Raw genomic sequence first — 24,582 nt, 5'->3', positions numbered from 1 at the left:
AAAAAATAGTCTTGCTAACGTGTGTCGCAACTTTTAGTGATTTACATAAGAAATAGGAGCAGGAGTAGGCCATTTGGACCCTCGAGCCTGCTCCGCCATTCAATAAGATCATGGCTGATCTGATCTTGGTCTCAGTTCCACTTCCCAGCCCACTCCCTATAACCCTTTACTCCCTTAATCGCTCAAAAATCTGTCTTAAATATATTCAATGACCCAGCATCCACAGCTCTTTGGAGCAGAGAATTCCATAGAGTTACAACCTTCGAGAGAAGAAATTCCTCCTCATCTCCATTTTAAATGGGCGACCTTTTATTCTGAAACTATGCCCCCTAGTTCTAAATTCCCCCATGAGGGGAAACACCGAGCCCCCTCAGTATTTTATGTTTCAATAAGAGCACCTCTCATTCTAAACTCCAATGAGTATAGGCCCAACCTACTCAGCCTATCTTCATAAGCCAACTCAGTCATCTTCGGAATCACCCGAGTAAACCTTCTCTCAACAGCCTCCAATGCAAGTATATTCTTCCTTAAATACGGAGACCAAAACTGTTCGCAGTATTCCAGTGATAGTGATAGTAATTGATAGTGATAGTGATTGTTTTAAGTTCCTCCCTCCCTGTAGCCACGTGACTATCCATTATTGGGATGTTTTTAGTGTCTTCTACCGTGAAGACTGATACAAAATATTTGTTCAAAGTCTCTGCCATTTCCCTATTTTCCATTATTAATTCCCCAGTCTCATTCTCTAAGGGACCAACGTTTACTTTAGCTACTCTGTTCCTTTTTATATACCTGTTTTTAGAAACACTTACTATCTGTTTTTATATGTTTCGCTAGTTTACTTTTATAATCTATCTTCCCTCTTTATTTTTTTTTAGTCATTCTTTGCTGGTTTTTAAGCGTTTCCCAATCCTCTGGCCTCCCACTAATCTTGGCCACAGTGCATGCCATTGTTTTCAATTTGATACCATCCTTTACTTGCTCAGTTAGCCATGGATGGTTCTTCCTTCGCTTACAGTCTTTCCTTCTCACTGGAATATATTTTTGTTGAAAGATATGAAATATCTCCTTAAATATCCGCCACTGTTTATCAACCGTCTTACACTTTAATCTATTTTCCCAGTCCACGTTAGCCAACTCTGCCCTCATACCTTTGAAGTCTCCTTTATATAAGCTTAGGACACTGGTTTGAGATCCAACATTCTCACCCTCCAACTGAATTTGAAATTCAACTATGTTATGGTCACTTATCCCGAGAGGATCCTTTACTTGGAGATTATTTATTAATCATGTCTCATTACACAGTACTTGATCTAAGTTCCGCAATGTGCTGTTCAAGGAAACCATCCCGGATACACTCTATGAACGTTTCCTCAATGCTACCCTGGCCAATTTGCTTTGTCCAATTAATATGAAGGTTAAAATCGCCCATGATTATTGCCGTTCCTTTTTTACAAGCTTCCATTATTTCTTGATTTATACTCTGTCCAACAATGTAGCTACTGTTAGGGAGCATATTGACTCCACCCACCAGTGACTTCTACCACTTATTATTTCTTATCTCCACCCAAACTGATTAAACACCTTAATCTTCTGAGCCAATATCATTTCTCACTACTGCACTGATCTCATCCTTTATTTAACAGAGCTACCCCACCTCCTTTTTCTTTCTGTCTATCCTTCCGGATTGTCAAACACCCCTGAATATTCAGTTCCCAGCCTTGGTCACCTTGCAACCACGTCTCTGTAATGGCTATCAGATCCTACCCATTTATATCTATTTGTGCCATCAACTCATCTATTTTGTTACGAATGCTGCATGCATTTAGATAATGAGCTTTTAATTTTGTTTTTTTTAACCATTTTTCCCTGCTTTGACCCCACTTTCTGATTCACTGTTATGTTTATACATTCTGTCCCTTCCTGGCACGCTCTGGTTTTCATTTCCCCCAGTGCTACCCTGCTCTACTGCTTCCTCTCCTTGTTCGTTGACTTTTAAAATTTTCGCTCACCTGAATCCTTCCCCCCCACAAATTAGTTTAAAGACCTCTCTACAGCCCGATTTATTCGATTCGCCAGGACACTAGTGCCAGCATGGTTCAAGTGAAGCCTGTCCCAATGGAACAGCTCCCTCTTACCCCAGTACTGTTGAAAAGTGCCCCATGAACCAAAACCCATTTCCCCCACACCAGTCTTTGAGCCAAGCGTTCATCTCCCTATGTATTTGTACTCCGAGATCCCTTTGTTTCTCTTCCCCATCTACACTTTCACCCTCCAAGTAATAAGTGACCTCCCTATTCTTCCTACCAAAATATATTCCCTCACATTTATCTGTTGAACTTCATTTGGCAATTATATGCCCATTCTGCAAGTTTATTAATGCTCGTGTCAGCTATGGCTCAGTGGATAGCACTGTCGCCTCTGAGTCAGTAGGTTGTAGGTTCAAGTCCCACTCCAGAGACTTGAGCATATAAATCCAGGCTGACACTCCAGTGCAGCGCTGAGGGAGTGCTGCACTGTTGGAGATTCCATCTTTCGGATGAGTTGTTAAACCAAGTCCTGACTGCTCTCTCAGGTGGATGTAAAAGATCCCATAGCACTATTTCAAAGAAGAGCAGGGGAGTTATCCTTGGTGTCCTGGGACCAATATCTATCCCTCAATCAACATCACTAAAACAGATTATCTGATCATTATCATATCGCTTTTTGTGGGAGCTTGCTGTGCGCAGATTGGCTGCTGCGTTTCCTGCATTACAACAGTGACCACAGTCCAAAAAATACTTCATTGGCTGTAAAGCACTTTGAGACGTCTGGTGGTCATGAAAGGTGCTATATAAATGCAAGTCTTTCTTACGATACGGAGCTGGGGAGAAGGTTGTTCCTACCTTTCTGTGCGTCGACACTGTCGGGTGATTCCGCCTCTTCCTTGCCTTGTTATTTAATTTACAGTAAGTAAAGTGAGGTTTGCAGTAAAACTTTCCTGAGTGAACAAGAGGTCAAATTAAATCAGATTAAAACAACAATCTAAAGTGTAGCACTTTCCAGCACGGTTTATTTTTATTCATTCACGGGCTGTGGGCGTCACTGGCAAAGCCAACATTTATTGCCCATCTCCAATTGCCCCTTGAGGTGGTGATGGTGAGCCGCCTTCTTGAACCGCTGCAGTCCGTGTGGTGAAGGTGCTCCCACAGTGCTGTTAGGGAGGGAGTTCCAGGATTTTGACCCAGCGACGATGAAGGAACAGCCGATATATTTCCAAGTCAGGAAGGTGTGTGACTTGGAGGGGAACTTGGAGGTGGTGGTGTTCCCATGCGCCTGCTGCCCTTGTCCTTCTCGGTGGTAGAGGTCGCAGATTTGGGAGGTGCTGCCGAAGAAGCCTTGGCGAGTTGCTGCAGTGCATCTTGTAGATGGTACGCACTGCAGAATGAATCAGCCAACAGTGCTAGACCAGGCAAAGCTTGCAAATCTGAGCCCAAACCCAATACATTTGACTGAAGGGAAATACTTATTTCTGTTTGGAAGGAGAAACTATTATTCTTTTCTCATGTGAATCAGCCCCTCATGCCATTCAATTCAGTTACCTGCCTTTGCTCCAAATCCCTCGATCCTCTTACCTAATAAAAAGCTCCAATTGGCCCCCAATATCCTCAGCGTTTTGGGGGAGAGAGTTCCAGATTCCCACTGCCCTTTGTGTGAAGAAGTGCTTCCTGACATCACCCCTGAATGGCCTGGCTCTAATTTTAAGGTACCTGCCCTCTTGTTCCGAACTCCCCCGACCAGAGGAAATACTTTCTCTCTGTCTACCCGATCAATTCTTTAATCATCTTACACCCCTCGATTTGATCACCCCTTAATCTTCTAAACTCGAGGGAACACAAGCCCAATCTGTGCAACCTGCCCTTGTAATTTAACCCGTTTAAGCCTGCGAGAGCCCGCCAGTTTCAGAACAGAAGAAATAGGAGCAGGCGTAGACCATTCGGCCCCTCGAGCCTGCTCCGCCATTCAATGAGATCCTGGTCTTGGTCTCAACTCCACTTCCCCACCCGCTCACCATAACCCTCGACTCCCTTGTCGTTCAGAAATCTGTCTATCATCGCCTTGAATACATTCAATGATTACCTTCCTCCACACTGAAAGCATAGGCACCGATCCGCAGGGTAGTTGCACAGAACTCGCACTTGAAGCATTCCCGGTGGAAGAATTTCCCGTCCGCACTCAGTCGCTCCATGACGTAAACTCGCTTGTTGCAGAAGTAGCAGATGTCGCTGCCCCCGAGGTTCTGAGGGAAGTCCCTCCGCAGCGAGCCCTGTCAGACATAATAAAACCCAAGAGCTTTTACAAACCTTGTCGTTTATCGCATTTTATCTCTCCATGTTTTCTCCCTATGCCTGCCCCCCCGTGCCCCGACCAAGTTCCTCCTCTCTCTTCCCCACTCTCACCCCAAAGCTCTCAAAGCTCGATTGCACAGCCAGGGTCCCACGGCCACCTTAGCAAGGCCACTATCCCCCGGCGGAGACAGCGCACCAACTGAGACCTTGCCAAATACCCATACCTTCGACACGAATTATCACCGGGGATAGTTGAGCCCAGCTGGTCTTCACCAACTCACCAACAGTGAACGCCGCAGCGAATCTTTGCACAGCAAGATCCTAGAAACAGTAGGAAGATGGACGAACAAATAATCTGCATTGTGGTTAAGGATGTATGTTGAGGGAGGGGTGTTGGCCAGGATACCAGAAGAACTCCCTGCTGTTCTTTGATTAGTGCTGCGGGATCTTTTCCGTTCCACCGGAACAGTTAGTACTGCCCCTCCGACAGTGCAGCACTCCCTCAGTACGGCACTGGGAGTGTCAGCCTGGATCATGTGCTCAGGTCTCTGGAGTGGGACTCAAACCCATAACTTTCTGACTCAGAGGCGAATGTGCTGCCCACTGAGCCATGTCTGACACTGTTAACAATATTTGGGGAGAAACTATTGTTGAACGCATTACTGTACAGAAAGTTTAATTCACTTTTTTAATGGAAATGTTGTTTTAGGAATCTAACGTCGATTGAGATGAATTTGGTGAACATATGTTTACAATAATATCGCATTTACAAAGTACTTGGGTGTGCACTTAAAGTGCCGTAACCTACAGGGATACGGACCAAGAGCTGGAAAGTGGGATTAGACTGGATAGACACGATGGGCCGAATGGCCTCCTTCTGTGCCGTAAACATCTATGATTCTATGACTGTCACTGACAGTAATTTTGCCATTAGATTAATATCAGGGAGTCATTTATATTATTAGATATAATCATACAAAACATTAGGCTTATTTTAAATTCACAAGAATGATTCCAGGGATGAGGGACTTCAGTTATGTGGATAGACTGGAGAAGCTGGGGTTGTTCTCCTTGGAGCAGAGAAGGTTGAGAGGAGATTTAATAGAGGTGTTCAAAACCATGAGGGATCTGGACAGAGTAGATCGAGAGAAACTGTTCCCATTGGCAGAAGGGTCAAGAACCAGAGGACACAGATTTAAGGTGATTGGCAGAAGAATCAAAGGCGACACGTGGAAAAACTTTTTTACGCAGCGAGTGGTTAGGATCTGGAATGCGTTGCCTGAGAGGGTGGTGGAGGCAGACTCGATCGTGCCTTTCAAAAGGGAATTGGATAAGTACCTGAAGGGGGAAATATTTGCAAGGCTACGGGGAAAGGGTGGGAGAGTGGGACTAGCTGAGGTACTCGTGGAGAGCCAGCACGGGCTCGATGGGCCGAATGGCCTCCTTCTGTGCTGTAACTGTTCTATGGTTCTTTCTTTCACAGGGAAATTAACAATCTTCAGTATCAACATCGCAGAATTCCATCCTGAACAGTCAAGACATGATGCTGTGAGGACTGGAATCGGACTGCAATTACATAAACACACTTAGAGTGCCAAACCGTTTGCGGGCCGCGTCTATGAATTTAAAGCTCACCAGGTCAGGCGAATTCTCCACTGCTTTGGGCCTGTGATCGGTCTGGTAAAGGGTGACCAAAATCTCAGCCATCGCACCGATTACAGTTGATACCTTCCCCACAGTCTTCTAACCATTAGAGCGGCGGAGAGAGGGAGGGATAGAGAGAAAGAGAGAGAGAGAGAAATCAGGGAAAGGGAAATAAGAGAATGTAGCTTATCCGAAGATGGGGTGAAGAGATGAAGGTGACTGTTAATCACGACCGCACTTTACAGCAGTTTGAGATCTGACTGACTTTCGCAACACGCAGTGAGACATGGAGAGTGCAGAATGGGACGTTTACAACTTAACAACAAGCACAACCTGCAGCTGGACATGTGAGGGAAACAATGCTTCTCTTTGGGGTTTGAGTTTTCATCCACTCCTCTCCTGAAGACCATGACTCCTTCCCATAGCACCGGGTCCCAACTGATGGCAACAGCCCCACTGTGGGGTTAGCACAAGAGCCTATCATTCATTCTTCCAAAGGGGCAGAGATCGCATCTTATAAAAGCTAAGGGGATAAACAGATAATATAGACACAATTCCTGTGAACTCCTGGACTGGTTTTGTTTTCCCTTATGAATTTTACTCTGTTTTTTTTGCCAGTGGCTCAGTGGGCAGAAGAGTCACTTCTGAGTCAGAAGGTTGTGGGTTCAAGTCCCACCCCAGAGACTTGAGCACAAAATTCCTGGCCGACACTCCAGTGCGGTACTGAGGGAGCGCCGCACTGTCGGAGGTGCCGTATTTCAGATGATTCGTTGAAACCGAGGACCCGTCTGCTCACTCAGGTGGATGTAAAAGATCCCATGGCACTATTTCGAAGAAGCGCAGCGGAGTTATCCCCGGAGTCCTGGGGCCAATGTTTATCCCGCAATCAAACATAACAAAAAAAGTTTATCTGGTCATTATCACATTGCTGTTTGTGGGAGCTTTCTGTGCACAAATTGGCTGCCGCATTTCTCACATTGCAACAGTGACTACACTCCAAAAAGTACCTCAATGGCTGCAAACGCACTGAGACGTCCGGTGGTCGTGAAGGGTGCTATAGAAATGCAAGTCTTCCTTTCTTTCTCTCCCAGGAGAGGGCATGGCTGTGGGGTGGGGTGGGGTGGGAGGGTGGGGGTAGGAAGTGTTCAGTCACAATGCTCCAGCCATGAGTGTGGGACAGGCCTGACGGGCCAGCTGGCCTTTCCCCACCCACCATCATTGCATGTCCGTATTCAGTGAATGTCTGCAGGCTAATTAACTGGGCTGGATTGGCAATTCACACAGGAGCCAAATTCTGTTCTGCTCAATATCCACAAACATGTGCTTCCACTGAGAATTACTCTACTCTACAAACAAGCGCTCTAACTCTGTGCTCCGACGCGGCAAGCGAGCCCCAGGTGGGCAGAGGAAACGCTTCAAGGACACCCCCAAAGCCTCTTTGATAAAAGTGCAACATCCTCACCGACACCTGGGAATCCCTGACCCAAGACCGTCCAAAGTGGAGGAAGAGCATCAGGGAAGGCGATGAACACCTCGACTCTCTTCGCCGTGAGCACACGGCAGCCAAGCGCAAACAGCGGAAGGAGCGCACGACAAACCAAGCACCCGACCCACCCATCCCTCCAACCACTGACTGCCCCTCCTGTGACAGAGACTGTAGGTCCCGCATTGGTTCATCAGTCACCTGAGAACTCATGTTAGTGTGGAAGCAAGTCATCCTCGATCCCGAGGGACTGCCTAAGAAGAGAAGACAATGGGTAGTGAGAGTAGTAGGAAGCCTGATCCACTGCCCATCCCCTTTCCCCCGAGCTTCAGACCAATGGGAGCTTTGCTGTTACTGCACGGGTTGGGATCCACTCGCTACGCCCCAGATTGAGGAGGCGGCCGTGACTCGTGTCTGGGGCAGCAAGTACCAGGGGCTTAATATTCGCAAAACAACACACAACACACAACACAAAGGACACACAAGGGTCCCAAGAGTTGTTAGCAAACGCACGTGAAAAGTCAGAGGAAGGTGTCCAAAAGGAACTGCAATGGGCCCAAGATTGTGTTATTAGTGTGATATATGATGTGATATTGCCAGAAATGAAAGCACATTAATTGTACTCGAGGTTTCTACACTACTCACTCTGACAAGTCAACCTCGTGAAAATCTGCATCGGTACAAATAATGGATCAAGACTGGAGCAGAGATTGTTGCGATTGAGAAACTAGAAACGTCCGAGCCAAGTAGCAAAATTGGGACTTGTCTATGTTTAAATAGCAAGACTTAAAAACAAGTCTTTTTATTTCTACAGCATCTTTCATGACCACAGGACATCCCAATGCACTTTACAGCCGATGAAGTACTTTTTGAAGTGTAGTCACTGTTGTAATGTGGGAAACACAGCAGCCTATTTGTGCACAGCAAGCTCCCACAAACAGCAATGTAATAATGACAAAATAATCTGTTTTTTTTTAAAAAAGAGATGTTGATTCAGGGATAAATATTGGCCAGGACACCGAGGAGAACTCCCCTGCTCTTCTTCAAAATAATGCCATAGGCTCTTTAACATTCACCTGAGAGGGCAAACTCCCTCAGTACTGCCCCTCCGACAGTACAATGCTCTCTCAACACTGCCCCTCCGACAGTGCAGCGCTCTCTCAGCACTGCACTGGAGTGGCAGCCTAGATTTAAGTGCTCGTCAAGACATTGGCATAAATCAGATATTAAAAATATATTCACTCAACTTTTTATGTACATATAATTCAATGTATCAGTTAATGTTTTGAATAATATGACACTATTTACATGGCTAAATGTTACACACAACAGGTGTACGAATTACCACTGTGTGAGGATTCTGTGCTATATTGTGACACTGCTGGAATACAAAGCGGTGGAAGTTATGCTATGGTTATATAAAGCTCTGGTCAGACCCCCATCGGGAGTAACTGCGTTCAGTTTTGGGCCACGCACCTCAGGAGGGATATATTGACCTTGGAGGGGATGCAGAAGCAGAAGACTTTCAACCAGTGACAAACGCAACACAAAATAAACAAGCAACGTAAAATTTCAGACACAATTTTTCTCATCAACATCAAGCATGGCCCACAAGAGGCAGCTTGGGCAACAAAACCCTGTAAACAGGCCGTCTTCCACTTTCCTCCTTTAAAATGCCCCTGAAAAGCTACTGTAATGTGTTGTGAGTATGCTCACCAGGTTTGTAGAGCTGTTGAGTTGGGAGTGGCTTAGCCAGTCACGTGATGTTCACAAGACTCAATAAAACCCCAGTCAGTTGGATTCGGGTGATCCACGATGAGGCAGGTGATTGTGAGCCTGGTGGATGAACTGGTAATGTGTAATGTGATTGTTAAACCTTTGCTAATAAACCAACTAGTTCTTAAATAGCAATGTGTTGTTATGAATTCTTAAGCAAAGAACCCATGAAGTAAATACCTTACACCTCCCTCTTCGACCAAGCTTTTGGTCATCTGTCCAAATATCTCCTTATGTGGCTCGGTGTCAAATTTTGTCTGGTAATTCTCCTGTGAAACGCCCTGGGACGTTTTACTACGTTAAAGTCGGTATGTAAATGCAAGATGATGTTGTTGTCTGATGGAACATTTGACCAGTTTGACATGGTTACAAATCGCATCACTTTGGACAAAACGAGTACCGATTGCTGACATGCCGCTCTCCTGCTGCTGAGTCAAGTCGCTTGTACTTGCTACAGGCAGTTTGATTTTAGAGCTTGTCATGCGTCATTCAGCCCCCGAGAGACAAACATGCTAAGCCACACCGCAAGAGGTACTTTGCTCATGGCTAGGTCTACCTGGCTGTGACAGTTCTGGCTAGAGTTTGGAGACTGAGGAGCTGTGGTTTCAGAGCGGCAGAGCACTGGGCGAGAGGCATCATGTGTAGAAATCTAAGAGAAGGGACAACATACAGCACTCAAGCGTGGTTATTTTCACCCCCCAGGACTTGACTCAATTCGTAAACCTGTCTCATTTGATCTTTTCTGCTTTATCATTAAATTCAGAAGCTTATTGAAACATGGAAGAAATATTCGTACATCTAGCCCATAAAATGATCAGCTCAGCCACAATACCATTTCCTGTGTCTCAGTAAATGCTTCCCTCCATCACAGAAGGAGGCCATTCGGCCCATCGTGCCTGCTCTTTGAAAGAGCGATCCAATTAGTAAAACAAGATTCTGAGGGGGCTTGACGGGGTAGATGCTCAGGGGATGTTTCCCCTCGTGGGGGAATCTAGAACTAGGGGACATAGTTTCAGAATAAGGGGTCACCCATTTAAAACGGAGATGAGGAGGAATTTTTTCTCTCAGAGAGTCGTGAATCTTTGGAATTCTTTGCCCCAGAGAGCTGTGGAGGCTGGGTCATTGAATATATTTAATGTAGAGATAGACAGATTGTTGAACAATAAGGGAGACAAGGGTTATGGGGAGCGGGCAGGGAAGTGGAGCTGAGTCCATGATCAGATCAGCCATGATCTTATTGAATGGCAGAGCAGGCTCGAGGGGCCAAATGGCTGACTCCTGCTCCTATTTCTTATGTTCTTCTTTGTAGGATGAGGACTTCAGTTATGGGGAGAAGCTGGAGTTATTCTCCTTGGAGCAGAGAAGGTTAAGGGGAGAGTTGATAGAGCGGTTCAAAATCGCAGAGTAAATAAGGAGACACTATTTCCAGTGGCAGGAGGGTCAGTAATCAGAGTACACAGATTTAGGATAATCGGCAAAAGAACCAGAGGGGGAGATGAGGAGAATTTTTTTACGCAGCAGAAGTGTATTGCGCACTCCAACAACTGGAAGCGTGATGCTTCTGTTTTTTATTATTTTTTTTTTTTTTACAGAGTAAACTAACGAGCCTGTTCCCATCCCGGCTGTAAATTTTTTTTTTTTTAACGGGCCCTCTCCCGTAACGAACCAGAAGCGAGCATGTGCAGAACGCTTCCAGTTCGTTGGCAGCAGTCGCATCTTTTTGAAGTGTAGTCACCGTTGTAATGTGGGAAACGCAGCAGCCAATTTGCACACAGCAAGCTCCCACAACCACTGAATGGCCTGTTTCTGCACTGTAAAATTCTACATAATTCTATAGGAAGTCAGCTGAAGTGGCCCAGCAAGCCATCATGTTTTAATCCAACAGGGAGATGGCACATCCAGGACAGAATTCCCAGGCTGACCTCTTCACAACATCTCTTGGCCCAGCCCATCGCCCAGCCACTCAGCAAAGCCACAGGTCTCACCGTTCAAAGAAAAGCCTTTGAAGTCCAGGCGGAGGCCCAGAACATGAAGTGTAAAGGGAATATTTCAGAATATTGCAATATTAATCCTCAGTGACCTTTATTTAAGTTTGGGTTTCAAAACTCAACATTTCTCCCTCACTTTGGGGTTCCGCAGTGCCTGGTCTCTTTACAGTACAGGGGCTCTTTCTCGGAGAACGATTACGGAGGATTACGTAGGATATGTGGCACGGAAAGAGGCCATTCGGTTCGACTAGTCCGTGCCGGTGTTTATACTCCACTCGAGCCCGAGGTTGAGATTTCACAAGGTGGGGTCAGGTCCTGCCTCTTGTACTTAAGATTCAAAATGAAAGTGATGAGAGGGGAGTTGGCCACGACCAAATTCTTTCTGGTACAGTCAGAAAATGGGGTTTGATGGGTAGATAAAGAGAAACTATTTCCTCTGGTGGGGGGAGTCCAGAACAAGGGGGCGTAACCTTGAAATTAGAGCCAGGCCGTTCAGGGTTGATGTCAGGAAGCACTTCTTCACACAAAGGGCAGTGGGAATCTGGAACTCTCGCCCCCAAAAAGCTGTGGAGGCTGGGGGTCAATTGAAAATTTCAAAACTGAGGTGGATAGATTTCTGTCGGGTAAGGGTATCAAGGGATATAGAGCAAAGGTGGGAAAATGGAGTTGAGGTACAGATCAGCCATGATCTCATTGAATGGCGGAACAGGCTCGAGGGGCTGACTGGCCTCCTCCTGTTCCTATGTAATAGGCCTGAGGGTTTGAATGGCCTCCTCTTGTTCCAATTTCACTCAAAGGGTTGTGAATCTTTGGAATTCTCTACCCCAGAGGGCTGTGGATTCTCAGTCGTTGAGTTCATCGCTGAGATTGATAGATTTTTGAATATTAAGGGAACCAAGGGATATGAGACGGGAAGGTGGCGTTGAGGTCGAAGATCAGCCATGGTATTGAATGTCGGAGCAGGCTCGAGGGGCCGAATAGGCGACTCCTGCTTCTATTTCTTATGTTCTTATGTAATGGGCACAAGGGATTGAATGGCCTCCTCCTTTTCCTATGCAATCACACCTCACGCAGCAATCAGAGGTGTCCCGGGTCAGTAATGGTGCTACAGTGGTGTGCACAATCTGCAGTCCAGTCAGCTCGACTCAGTCTCTTGCCTGCGACTCAGAAGCACCACTCCTGTACCCGTGCCTGCAATCCAGGATCACGGATGTGCTGTTCTCTCAGGCAGAGACCTGGCTCCCTTTGCAGACATTGGCTCCCTGGGATGTTTATTCAAAGCCGAATCAGGCGAGCTCCCAGCCAACATTCTTCCCTCAGTCAAACACACACTCTGCTCGTTCACCTCCTTTGTTGTTGACTTTGGGATCTTGCTGTGCGTGCAATCTGGCTGCCTCGTTTCTGCACTTCAAGGAATAACCTATTGGCTGCGAGGTGCGTTGGGACGTCCTGAAGACGTGAAAGGTGGTTTATCAATGCAAATGCTTTCTTTCTGATACTGATTTGCAGTTTTACACAAAGGTGGACACAAGCACCAATGCAGTAGCAGAAATCCTACGAGATATAAATGTTAATCAACCTATTCAGTCACGATAATCGATCGCCCTCTGTACAATACAACAGGGTGATACTGATTGGTGTGGGGCTATACCCAGCTGCCTGTGTTTCTCTCTCCTATAATCTCTGGAGTTTAGAAGAATGAGCGGGGATCTCATTGAAACAGATACGATTCTGAGGGGGATTGACAGGGTAGATGCTGAGAGGTTGTTTCCCCTGGATGGAGAGTCTAGAACTAGGGGGGATAGTCTCAGGATAAGGGGTCGGCCATTTAGGACCGAAATGAGGAGGAATTTCTTCACTCAGAGGGTTGTGAATCTTTGGAATTCTCTGCCCCAGAGAGCTGTGGATGCTCAGTCTCTGAATATATTCAGGGCTGAGATCGATAGATTTTTGGACTCTCAGGGAATCAAGGGATATGGGGATCAGGCGGGAAAGTGGAGTTGAGGTCGAAGATCAGCCATGATCTTATTGAATGGCGGAGCAGGCTCGAGGGGCCGAATGGCCGACTCCTGCTACCAATTCTTATGTCCTTCTGAAGAGGAGGAAGGGGGAAAGTGTTCCGCTCTCAGGTCTGCGGGGCAGTTTGAGATCGGCAGGTTGGCCCCACCCTCCCTCCCCCAAGACTTCAGCAGCTCCAGCAACACTACGGGAGCACGAGGTCCCAGACGTAGGAGAAAGAAAGCTCGAGCATTTCTACAGCGGCTTTCACAACTTCAGGATGTCCCAAAGCACTTTGCAGCTGATAAAATACTTTTTGGAGTGTAGTCGCTGCTGTAATGTAGGAAATGCTGCAGCCAAATTACACACAGCAAGCTCCCAATTCTGATGTTCTCATTCTGTACTTCTGCCAACTTATTAAGTTGTTCTTGGACTTTACAGCGTGACCACGAAGTCCGACACATTGGGCGGTGCACTCACCTTCGCTCCAGCCTTGACCTGACTACTGGACTGATCCTTGCTGCTTAAAAACATCCTTTCCAAATTAATGGCTGCCGCCTTGACGTCACGTATCTGATCTCAGAGGCAACAGGTCACGTGGGGCAGAATGGATGCAGGAGAGAAAGAGCGAGCGAGAAGGAGAAGGGGAAGGAGAAGAACAGGAGAAAAAAAGCCAAGGTAGTTAGAGAGAAAATATAACGTGCAAGATGCGCATTAACAAGTCTCAAAGCAAAAGCGGGGCAATGACCAGGGTTTATTGTCAAGCACACCCGTGGACAGAACACTTCACGTCTCCGTATGGTACTCCTCGGTTTGCCATCTTAACAAAAAGTGCTAAAACCCGCATAACCTTAAACGTGCGTCCCTCTAAAGTGTACATCACAGAACCAAAGAGGGAGATGGAGAAAAGTTTATTTTACACGAGAATTTTTCGAAGCAGATTCAATGATAAGGGGCTGAAATTGCCCCTCTCCTTCAGGCCTGTTACTCCCAAAAATCGACGGCCACGCTGTGGAATGGAATGGCCGCCGACGTTTGGTGGGATGCCCGCTGATAGCCCAATTGCCCTCCCGAGTTCTCCTGGTGGTGCCCCGATCTCCCCTTACCGCTCCGCTGCTGCCGATCAGTGTTAAGCGTGTCATCACCGTGCACACCGCTGATCGAACTCCCCCCGACGGCGATATTCCCCGCCGAAAATCTTCGGTCCGCCAGACACTAGACACCGCCTCAAGCTGCCAAATTCAGTTTTGCCGCACAAAGGCGAAAGAGCAGCGCTAGAAGTGGAGTTACATACTCATCCACGGTCGGGAGCTCAGGAGGCCGACTGAATCTCGCGACGGGAGGCTGGAAAAACGGAGAAAAAAAACACGCAAACGTCTCCGAGCCCCACACACACACACTTCCCCACTGGTACAACCAGTAAATACATGGTGAAATAAAAAACTTACCTTGCTCTCTGGGCAAATACGCCCGAGCACAGCTATGCTGGCACCACTTTTCCCCAGGCAGTATGGACGCCTAGCTATGAGGCACTTGCACAAACCGAATATCGCGGGAGCAGCGCCAAGGGGGCGCTGCATGCTGGATGATGTCACCACGCGGATGGCGTTAGAGAGCGCAGCTTTACCTCTTCGCGCCTCTACCAATGGCCATCTCAATGTGCAGGGAGGCATGGACGCCGCTCACCGCCGACGGTAGGACTTTGCCGCCCATCGCGGGCATTAACGGACAGCGTTATTGAAGGAATTTTGGCCCCTTAATTTCCTCTCACTATTACGCCACCTTTTAGCGCTGCTCTCTCATCTTTGGCCGTAAAAACTCAATTCGGCAATTTGAGGCTGCACCCAACGCCCAGCGGTAAATTCAGCACACAGACGGTGACACCGCCTCAAAAACGGCAATACCCAATTGACTAACACTGGTTAACATTAACAACCGATTCTAAAATGCTCCACTCTCCGTGCGAAAAACCTGTTTCTTTTCTTGTTTTTAGACACAAAAGGGAGAGGATAAAAGTTGGATGCAACGTTGCTGAGAATGGGCAGCACATGGCCTTGGCGGGGCAGTACCTGTGTCGCAGGGTCGAGCGGGAGAGCCATGGCAGACAATGAAGAGGAAGCAGAGTCATGAGTGGAGAGAGAATGGGATGAGCTTGTATCGGACACAGGCGGCTGTTAGGGCCAGCGTTGAAACAACATGATGGAAAGGCAGAGGAAAAAGCCCAAGAGAAACACAAAACAACAAGAGCAAAGGTGAGCAAATATCGTGTTAACAGAATGACGCAAAAAGCAAGTAAGGATTATGTAGAGCGCCCATTTTCCCAGTAGGAGCGGTGCTTGAATCGAGCATCGGTTTGAGTCGGGTTTCAATACTGTCGCTCCAATTCTCGGACCAATGCTCTCTCCCGCTGCTGCTCCCACTGGGAGCACTGAATTTACCATCATCGAACCTATACCTTCCCCACAGTGGTTCCATTGAGAACAGGCAAGAATGGAATTTAACCCTTCCAAGGAATCCAATCTACTGATCCACTAAAAGAGAAGAGGAGGTCGCAATTTAAAGTTGGGTAAGGCCAGGTCTAGGCTAGAGGTCAGGGGCCGCTTCTTTCCCCAGAGGGTACACTTCTGTGCAGGCAGGCCCCCCACCCACACCCAGTGTGTGTATGGGGGGGGGGGGGGGGCGGGGGCCCGGCCCAGTGTGGGGGGGGGGGGAGGTAGTGTGGGGAGGAGGGGGGGGGCAGTGTGGGGGAGGGCCCAATGGGGGAGGAGGGGCCCAGTGTGGGGGGGGGGGGCAGTGTGGGGGAGGACCCAATGGGGGAGGGGGGCCCCAGTGTGGGGGAGGGCCCAGCCCAGTGTGGGGGAGGGGGGCCCAATGTGTGGGGGTGTGTGGCCAGTGTGGAGGAGGGCCCAATGAGGGGGGGAGAGGGTGGCCCAATGTGTGTGGGGGGGGGGGGTTGGAAGCCCGGGGTGGGGGGAGGCCCAGTGTGTGGAGGGGGGGGGGTGCGGGGAGGAGACCCAGTGCCCAGTGTGGGGGGGGTGGGTTTGTTGGGGGGGTGGGAGGAGAGGGAAATTTCAGCGTGGTGCTGGGGAGAGGGGGAGGGGAAGGATGCCTCACCTGTCGCTGAACTCAGACAGGTGAGCTAAGCACCAGTTGGAGACCCCATGCTCCACCCGCGGGGAGGGTCAGTTGGCCCACTCAGAAACCCCCTACATGTTGCCGTGACGCTGGGACCAGGGACAGCTCTCGGCTGACCTCCCCTCCGAGCATTAATGTGTCAAGGCCACACGGGGATTTCCGCACCATGTAACGCAACGTTAAGAGCCGTGTCATTCCAGCCCACCATCAGCTTAACACCCAGAAACAATTGCTACTTTCCATCAGTTGGTTTCAATGGCAGGAAGATAGTAACAGGAGGCCATTCGCCCCCTCGAGCTTGTTCCTCCATTCAATGAGATCACGGCTGATCTGTACATTAGCTCCATCTACGCCTTGGTTCCGTGACCCTTAATTATCCTGGTGATGCCCTTGAATGTGGACTTTAGCTTGTTACTTCGCACTGCAGACATTTGGCCATATCATGGCTTCTAAAAGACTGGTCCAGTCAGCGTAATCATTGAGAATGAGGGTCAAACACAAGCCAAGAGCGCACACACCTGTTGTCTCAGAGTCCTGCCCCCAAACAGTGCAGTAAGATGAGCTCCTCGCTCCTTGATGCTCTTCCTGCTAAAGGGAACGTCGCCCTGGGCTACAGACAGAGCCTTTCTCTACGGGTGCAGAAGGCAAGAAAGGTTAAAGACAAGTAGGAGAGAAACAAGAGGGATGAGACGGCGAGGGAGCGGGTCTGGCTGGTAACGTGATGGGTCTGGCACAGGCACTGGCAGCGCCGAGGGGAAACCCGGCAGGGGGTAGGCGCAATCTGGCAACGCAAGACCTGCGGGCTGGAAAACCATTGGCAGCCATGCAGAGGGAAAGGGCCAATCACAATGGAGGAGGCCGCGGGGTGAACCTTCACCTTCGGTGCCTGAGCGGTGACCTGGCTGAGGGGCTCGCATGCTCGTTGTACAACCCATAGCACCAGGAGGAGGCCATTCAGCCCCTCGAGCCTGTTCCGTCATCCAGTTAGATCACAGCTGATCTGCATCTTAACTCCATCTGCCCGCCTTGGTTCCGTAACCCTTGGTACCCTTACCTGCCAAAAATGTATCAAACTCAGTTTAGACATTTTCATTTGACCCCCAGTCTCAACAGCTTTATTTTGCGGGGGGGGGGGGGGGGGGAAAGAGAGGGGCGAGAGTTCCAGATTCCCACTGCCCTTTGTGTGAAGAAGTGCTTCCTGACGTCATCCCTGAACGGACTGGCTCGAATTTTAAGGTTATGCCCCCTTGTTCTGGACTCCCCCCACCAGAGGAAATCATTTCTCTCTATCTACTCGATCAATCATCTTAACACCTCAATTAGATCACCCCTTAATCTTCTAAACTCGAGGGAATGCAAGCCAAACTGTGCAACGTGTCTGCAAACTTTAACCCTTTTAGTCCCGGTATCATTCTGGTGACTCTGCGCTGCTCCCCTCGCGGCCGATATATCCTTCCTGAGGGGCGGAGCCCAGGACTGAACGATGTACTCCAGTTACCCGCCATATTTTTATCCCATTGATTTCAACGGAATGGAAATTGCGCTCCACTCCACCAGATTCTGGCCCAGGCATTGAAGATGAAAATTTACCCCCCAAATCAAGATGGGAACATGCAGGAAAAACAGCATTCCTTGGAATTAACAGCATTCCATAAAATCATCACTCCACAATTACACCTCCGCACCTATTTCTTCAGCAGCACCTCCCAAACCCACAAGCTCCACTGCTAGAAGGACGAGGGCAGCAGGCGCATGGGAACACCACCACCTCCACATTCCCCTCCAAGTTACACACCATCCTGACTTGGAAATATATCGGCCGTTCCTTCATCGTCGCTGGGTCAAAATCCTGGAACTCCCTCCCTAACAGCACTGTGGGAGTACCTTCACCACACGGACTGCAGCGGTTCAAGAAGCGGCTCACGACCCCCTTCTCAAGGGCAACTGGTGATGGAAAATTTATTTTATATTTGTTCATGGGATGTGGGCAGCATTTATTGCCCATTCCTAATTGCCTTTGGGGGAAATTAGTAGCAGATTGGTACAACTGAGTGTCTCGCTGGGCCATTTCAGAGGGAAGTTAAGAGTCAACCAGACTGCTGTGGATCTGGAGTCACATATTGGCCAGACTGGGTAAGGACGGCAGATTTCCTTCCTTAAAGTACATTAGTGAACCAGATGGGTTTTTAACGACAATCCTGTAGTTTCATGGTCACTGTAATGTACGCACCTGTGAGTATGCTCACAGGTTTGTAGAGCTGTTGCATTGTGAGTGACTTAGCCAGTCACGTGATGTTCACAAGACTCATTTAAAAAAATGATACTGCCATACTCTCATTCGGGAACCATGCTGCTGGTATATTTCCTTGCTGGGATCCATTTGCATTTGCCTTCTCATAAAAGGAAATTCCACCAAAATTTCTTGATGAAGAAACTTCCATTCTCAATGGCATTTTGTAATGTATTTGCTTCATGGGTTCTTGCTTAAGAATTCATAGCAAAACATTACTATTAAGAACTGGTTAGAAACATAGAAACATAGAAACATAGAAAATAGGTGCAGGAGTAGGCCATTCGGCCCTTCTAGCCTGCACCGCCATTCAATGAGTTCATGGCTGAACATTCAACTTCAGTACCCCATTCCTGCTTTCTCGCCATACCCCTTGATCCCCCTAGCAGTAAGGACCTCATCTAACTCCTTTTTGAATATATTTAGTGAATTGGCCTCAACAACTTTCTGTGGTAGAGAATTCCACAGGTTCACCACTCTCTGGGTGAAGAAGTTCCTCCGCATCTCGGTCCTAAATGGCTTACCCCTTATCCTTAGACTGTGACCCCTGGTTCTGGACTTCCCCAACATTGGGAACATTCTTCCTGCATCTAACCTGTCTAACCCCGTCAGAATTTTATATGTTTCTATGAGGTCCCCTCTCATTCTTCTGAACTCCAGTGAATACAAGCCCAGTTGATCCAGTCTTTCTTGATAGGTCAGTCCCGCCATCCCGGGAATCAGTCTGGTGAACCTTCGCTGCACTCCCTCAATAGCAAGAATGTCCTTCCTCAGGTTAGGAGACCAAAACTGTACACAATACTCCAGGTGTGGCCTCACCAATGCCCTGTACAACTGTAGCAACACCTCCCTGCCCCTGTACTCAAATCCCCTTGCTATGAAGGCCAACATGCCATTTGCTTTCTTAACCGCCTGCTGCACCTGCATGCCAACCTTCAATGACTGATGTACCATGACACCCAGGTCTCTTTGCACCTCCCCTTTTCCTAATCTGTCACCATTCAGATAATAGTCTGTCTCTCTGTTTTTACCACCAAAGTGGATAACCTCACATTTATCCACATTATACTTCATCTGCCATGCATTTGCCCACTCACCTAACCTATCCAAGTCGCTCTGCAGCCTCACAGCATCCTCCTCGCAGCTCACACTGCCACCCAACTTAGTGTCATCCGCAAACTTGGAGATACTACACTCAATCCCCTCATCTAAATCATTAATGTACAGTGTAAACAGCTGGGGCCCCAGCACAGAACCCTGCGGTACCCCACTAGTCACTGCCTGCCATTCTGAAAAGTACCCATTTACTCCTACTCTTTGCTTCCTGTCTGACAACCAGTTCTCAATCCATGTCAGTACACTACCCCCAATCCCATGTGCTCTAACTTTGCACATCAATCTCTTGTGTGGGACCTTGTCGAACGCCTTCTGAAAGTCCAAATATACCACATCAACTGGTTCTCCCTTATCCACTCTACTGGAAACATCCTCAAAAAATTCCAGAAGATTTGTCAAGCATGATTTCCCTTTCACAAATCCATGCTGACTTGGACCTATCATGTCACCTCTTTCCAAATGCACTGCTATGACATCCTTAATAATTGATTCCATCATTTTACCCACTACCGATGTCAGGCTGACCGGTCTATAATTCCCTGTTTTCTCTCTCCCTCCTTTTTTAAAAAGTGGGGTTACATTGGCTACCCTCCACTCCATAGGAACTGATCCATTAACATGGTTTATTAACATAGGTTTAACAATCACACTACACATTACCAATTTATCCACCAGGCTCTCAACTGCATACCTCAGCGTGGATGACCGAGACCCAACTGGCTGGGGTTTTATTGAGTCTTGTGAACATCACGTGACTGGCAAAGCCACTCCCAACTCAACTGCTCTACAACTATTTTGAGCATAAATTTAAATCAAGTGCCCCCTTTTGGTAAGGGCACAAGAACCCACAAATTTTCAAATAAAATTTTAAAGGAAACTTAGCTCAAATTAAAATTTGGTTGCCGGGGGTGATGATGCACTCCAGTCCCTCCGGCGCCCACCGCAAGCGTACCAGTGGACACCGCGTGCTCCATCTCCAGGGACACCCTGGCTCGGATGTAACCGCGGAAGAGAGGCAGGCAGTCAGGCTGAACGACCCCCTCGACCGCCCGCTGGCACCCTTGGCCGTGCCCAAGAGCAGTCCTACGAGGAGGCCCTCGGACCTACCCGCTCCCCTCCGCACAGGGTGCCCAAAGATCAGGAGTGTGGGACTGAAGTGCAACCCGAATTTCAGGAGCAGCCCCTTTAAATATTGGAACAGGGGCTGCAACCTCGTACATTCAATAAAAACGTAGAACACGGACTCTTCCACACCGCAGAAATTGCAAGCGGCCTGGGAGCCCGTGAACCGACTTAAAAATTTATTGCACGGGACTGCTCCGTGCACCACTCTCCAGGTCAAGTCCCCGATAAATAGTGGGAGGACTCCCGCGTAGAGTGCCCTCCATCAGGGACCCCCGCCTCCTCCGGACGGCAAGATGGTACGCCATGGCGTGTCCGGATGGCAGGCGAGGATGGCAAAGTTGAGTGTGTGCAGGAGCAGCCCGTACAGGAAACCCCTCCGCGCAGAACTGAAAGGCACGGAGGGGATTTCCCCGAGGCGGCTCAAGTTGTGAGGCGCCGGCTCCCGAGGGAGGTTCCGGGGTTTGGCGCCGATGAGGAATTTCGTCCGGACAGGGGTCAGTTTGGATGGGATCTCCCCACGTGCTTGAGCCTCCTCGATACACCTAACGGAGTCAGGGCCCAAAGCTGTTTTTAGCGACTCGATGGCATCGGCAGCGCGGCGGACGTCGGCCGAATTTAGGCGCCGCGCCAGCATGCCTGGCGCCATCCAGCCCGCTCCTCCGCCATCGAGCAGGTCCCTGACCCTAGTCACCTCACCAGCCACAGCCCTCTCGTCCGACTGCCACCTAAAACCTCGGTCGTGGAGGTACGGATTCCCGAGCAGCGGCTCCTGCAGGACAGCCGCCACTCCAGCCGGTGGAGAGCTGCGCTTGGTGGAGACTTTGTTCCAGACCCTGGTGAGTTCCTTGTAAAAGACAGGCAGCTCCTGGACGGCAGTCCTGACGCCCCCCAAGCTCTCAAACAGGAGCTGCGTGTCGTAGTTGAGGCCATGCTGCTGGCGGAAGAAATACGTCGCCAGCGCACGCCACCTAGGAGGGGGCTCCATGTAAATCTATCTCTGCAGGGTCTGAAGACGGAAAGTCGCTAGCTGGGTGCTGACGCACACCAACGACTGACCGCCCTCCCCAAGCGGGAGACTCAAGACCGCGGCAGAGACCCAGTGCTTCCTGTTGTTCCAGAAGAAGTCTACCAGCTTCTTCTGTATCCTGGCGACAAACGCAGGGAGAGGGGTCAAAGTGACCAGCCGGTACCACAGCATAGCGGCCACCAGCTGGTTTATGACTAGCGCTCGACCCCTGTAGGACAGCACTCGGAGCAGTCCTGTCCAGCGCCCAAGGCGAGCGGCGACCTTGGCCTCCAGCTCTTGCCAGTTCGCCGGCCAGGCTTCCTCGTCGGGGCTAAGGTAGATTCCCAGATAGAGGAGATGGGTCGTGCTCCAGGCAAAAGGCCTGAGCTCCTCCGGCAGGGAGTCCACCCGCCACTGACCCACCAGGAGTCCGGAACATTTCTCCCAGTTGATCCTGGCGGAGGATGCGGCCGAGTAAATCTCCTGGCACTCACGCGTCCTCCGCAGGTCAGCGGGATCCTCTACCGTGAGGAGCACGTCATCGGCGTAAGCCGAGAGGACGACCTCCACGCCCGGCCCTTGCAGAGCCAGTCCCATCAACCTCGTCCGCAGAAGGCGCAGGAAAGGCTCCACGCAGATGGCATATAACTGGCCGGACATGGGGCATCCAACAGCTCTACAAACCTGTGCACATACTCACAGGTGCATACATTAAGGCACCATTACTGATGCGAGCTTTTTATTCCAGATTTATTTAATTAACTGAATTTAAATTCCCCAGCTGCTGTGGTGGAATTTGAACTCATGCCTCTGGATCATTAGTACAGGTCTCTGGATTATATGTCCAGTAACATACCCACGATGATACTGTACGTAAATTTCTGCCAATGATAGCCACAGTCCAAGAATGAATAAAGTTTTTAAGATGATTACGGTTTGTTTTTATGCCAATATACCTATGCAGTAATGTTTCTGGAATAGCGCAGCTTATTCAACTTCTAACACAATTAGACAACCCCCAACATGCATGGATATCAACCTCGTGTCAAACACGAGTATCAGATTTGCACAAGCACGCAGTTCCACTTCACACTGGCTGAGCACAGCATCAGGGTCACTCAACTGAAGGCCCACATTAACGCTTTAAGAGCAGAGACGGCTTAATCAAAAATGCAACAAATAAAAGAGTTACAGTCCAGCCAGCCATTCCTACAGACTAAAGAACGCCCTCTGACCCCATGCATTCCATCTGCTCACTCCTGCCGTTATAGGACAGACCGCACATTCTGCAATACTCGTCCAGTCTGATACTTCAGTGATGTGGAGCGACTGGAGAAGCTGGGCTTATTCTCCTTGGAGCAGAGAAGGTTAAAGGAGGTGATTTAACAGAGGTGTTCAAATTATGAAAAGTTTTGATGGAGTAAATAAAGAGAAAATGTTTCCAGTGGCAGGAGGGTCGGTAACCGATAAGGGAATAAAGGGTTATGGGAGCGGGAGGGAAGTAGACCCGAGTCCATGATTGGATCAGCCATGATCTTATTAAATGGTGGAGCAAGCTCAAGGGACCGTATGGCCTACTCCTGCTCCTATTTCTTATGTTCTTATAACCAGAGGACACAGATTTAAGGTAATCAGGAAAAGAACCATAGGGGGAGAAGGGGAGAATTTTTTTTTTTTTACGCAGCAAGTTGTGATCTGGAACACGCTGCCTGAAAGGGCGGTGGAAGCAGATTTAACAGTAACTTTCAAAAGTGAATTGGATAAATAGTTGAAAAGGAAAAATTTGCAGGGCTGTGAGGAAAGAGCAGGTGGGAGTGGGACTAATTGGATCGCTCTTTCACAGAGCCGGCACAGGCACGACGGGCCGAATGGTCTCCTTCTCTACAGTTGTTTGATGATTGTATGAAATGCATGGGGTTAGAAGCCAAAGTGATTCTTTCAGCATTCAGCCAGTTAACTACATGCCAAACAAAGTGATTAGTAAGAAGAGAAGGATGCAGGAGAGGTCAGGGCAAGGGAGAGGGATGGAAGGGAGAGGCAGAGGAGAGGAGCAGAGGGGGTGCGAGAGATGGAGGCGGGTGGGCGAGAGATGGAGGGGGGGAAAAGAGAGATGGAGGGGGGGAAAAGAGAGATGGAGGGGGGAAAGAGAGATGGAGGGGGGGAAAGAGAGATGGAGGGGGGGAAAGAGAGATGGAGGGGGGGAAAGAGAGATGGAGGGGGGGAAAGAGAGATGGAGGGGGGGAAAGAGAGATGGAGGGGGGGAAAGAGAGATGGAGGGGGGAAAAGAGAGATGGAGGGGGGGAAAGAGAGATGGAGGGGGGGAAAGAGAGATGGAGGGGGGAAAGAGAGATGGAGGGGGGGAAAGAGAGATGGAGGGGGGAAAAGAGAGATGGAGGGGGGAAGAGAGATGGAGGAGAGAGATGGAGGGGGGAAAAGAGAGATGGAGGGGGAAAAGAGAGATGGAGGGGGAAAAGAGAGATGGAGGGGGAAAAGAGAGATGGAGGGGGAAAAGAGAGATGGAGGGGGAAAAGAGAGATGGAGGGGGGAAAAGAGAGATGGAGGGGGGAAAAGAGAGATGGAGGGGGGAAAGAGAGATGGAGGGGGGAAAAGAGAGATGGAGGGGGAAAGAGAGATGGAGGGGGGAAGAGAGATGGAGGGGGAAAGAGAGATGGAGGGGAAAGAGAGATGGAGGG

General features: G+C 48.9%; 1 protein-coding gene across 10 annotated transcripts in view; it reads right to left on the bottom strand.

Moving 5' to 3' along the window:
* mical2b (microtubule associated monooxygenase, calponin and LIM domain containing 2b) overlaps positions 1 to 24,582 on the bottom strand; it is a 403,033-nt gene that overhangs the window by 153,317 nt on the left and 225,134 nt on the right. For 5 of the 10 annotated variants that reach the window (XM_070899462.1, XM_070899461.1, XM_070899469.1 and 2 more), the window contains 7 exons: positions 16,871 to 16,981; positions 15,287 to 15,388; positions 13,698 to 13,790; positions 9,788 to 9,880; positions 5,964 to 6,071; positions 4,120 to 4,306; positions 2,886 to 2,980 (listed from right to left, as the gene is read on the bottom strand). In XM_070899462.1, the coding sequence (XP_070755563.1) occupies positions 2,886 to 2,980; positions 4,120 to 4,306; positions 5,964 to 6,071; positions 9,788 to 9,880; positions 13,698 to 13,790; positions 15,287 to 15,388; positions 16,871 to 16,981 (789 nt within the window). The remainder of the gene's footprint in view (positions 1 to 2,885; positions 2,981 to 4,119; positions 4,307 to 5,963; positions 6,072 to 9,787; positions 9,881 to 13,697; positions 13,791 to 15,286; positions 15,389 to 16,870; positions 16,982 to 24,582) is intronic. The other 5 variants (XM_070899464.1, XM_070899465.1, XM_070899466.1 and 2 more) reach the window with 5 other exon arrangements.

This window comes from Pristiophorus japonicus, chromosome 14 (assembly GCF_044704955.1).
Source record: "Pristiophorus japonicus isolate sPriJap1 chromosome 14, sPriJap1.hap1, whole genome shotgun sequence".
NCBI lineage: Eukaryota > Metazoa > Chordata > Chondrichthyes > Pristiophoridae > Pristiophorus > Pristiophorus japonicus.
Note: the sequence above shows the minus strand (reverse complement) of the source record. Positions and strands in the feature narration are given on the sequence as shown.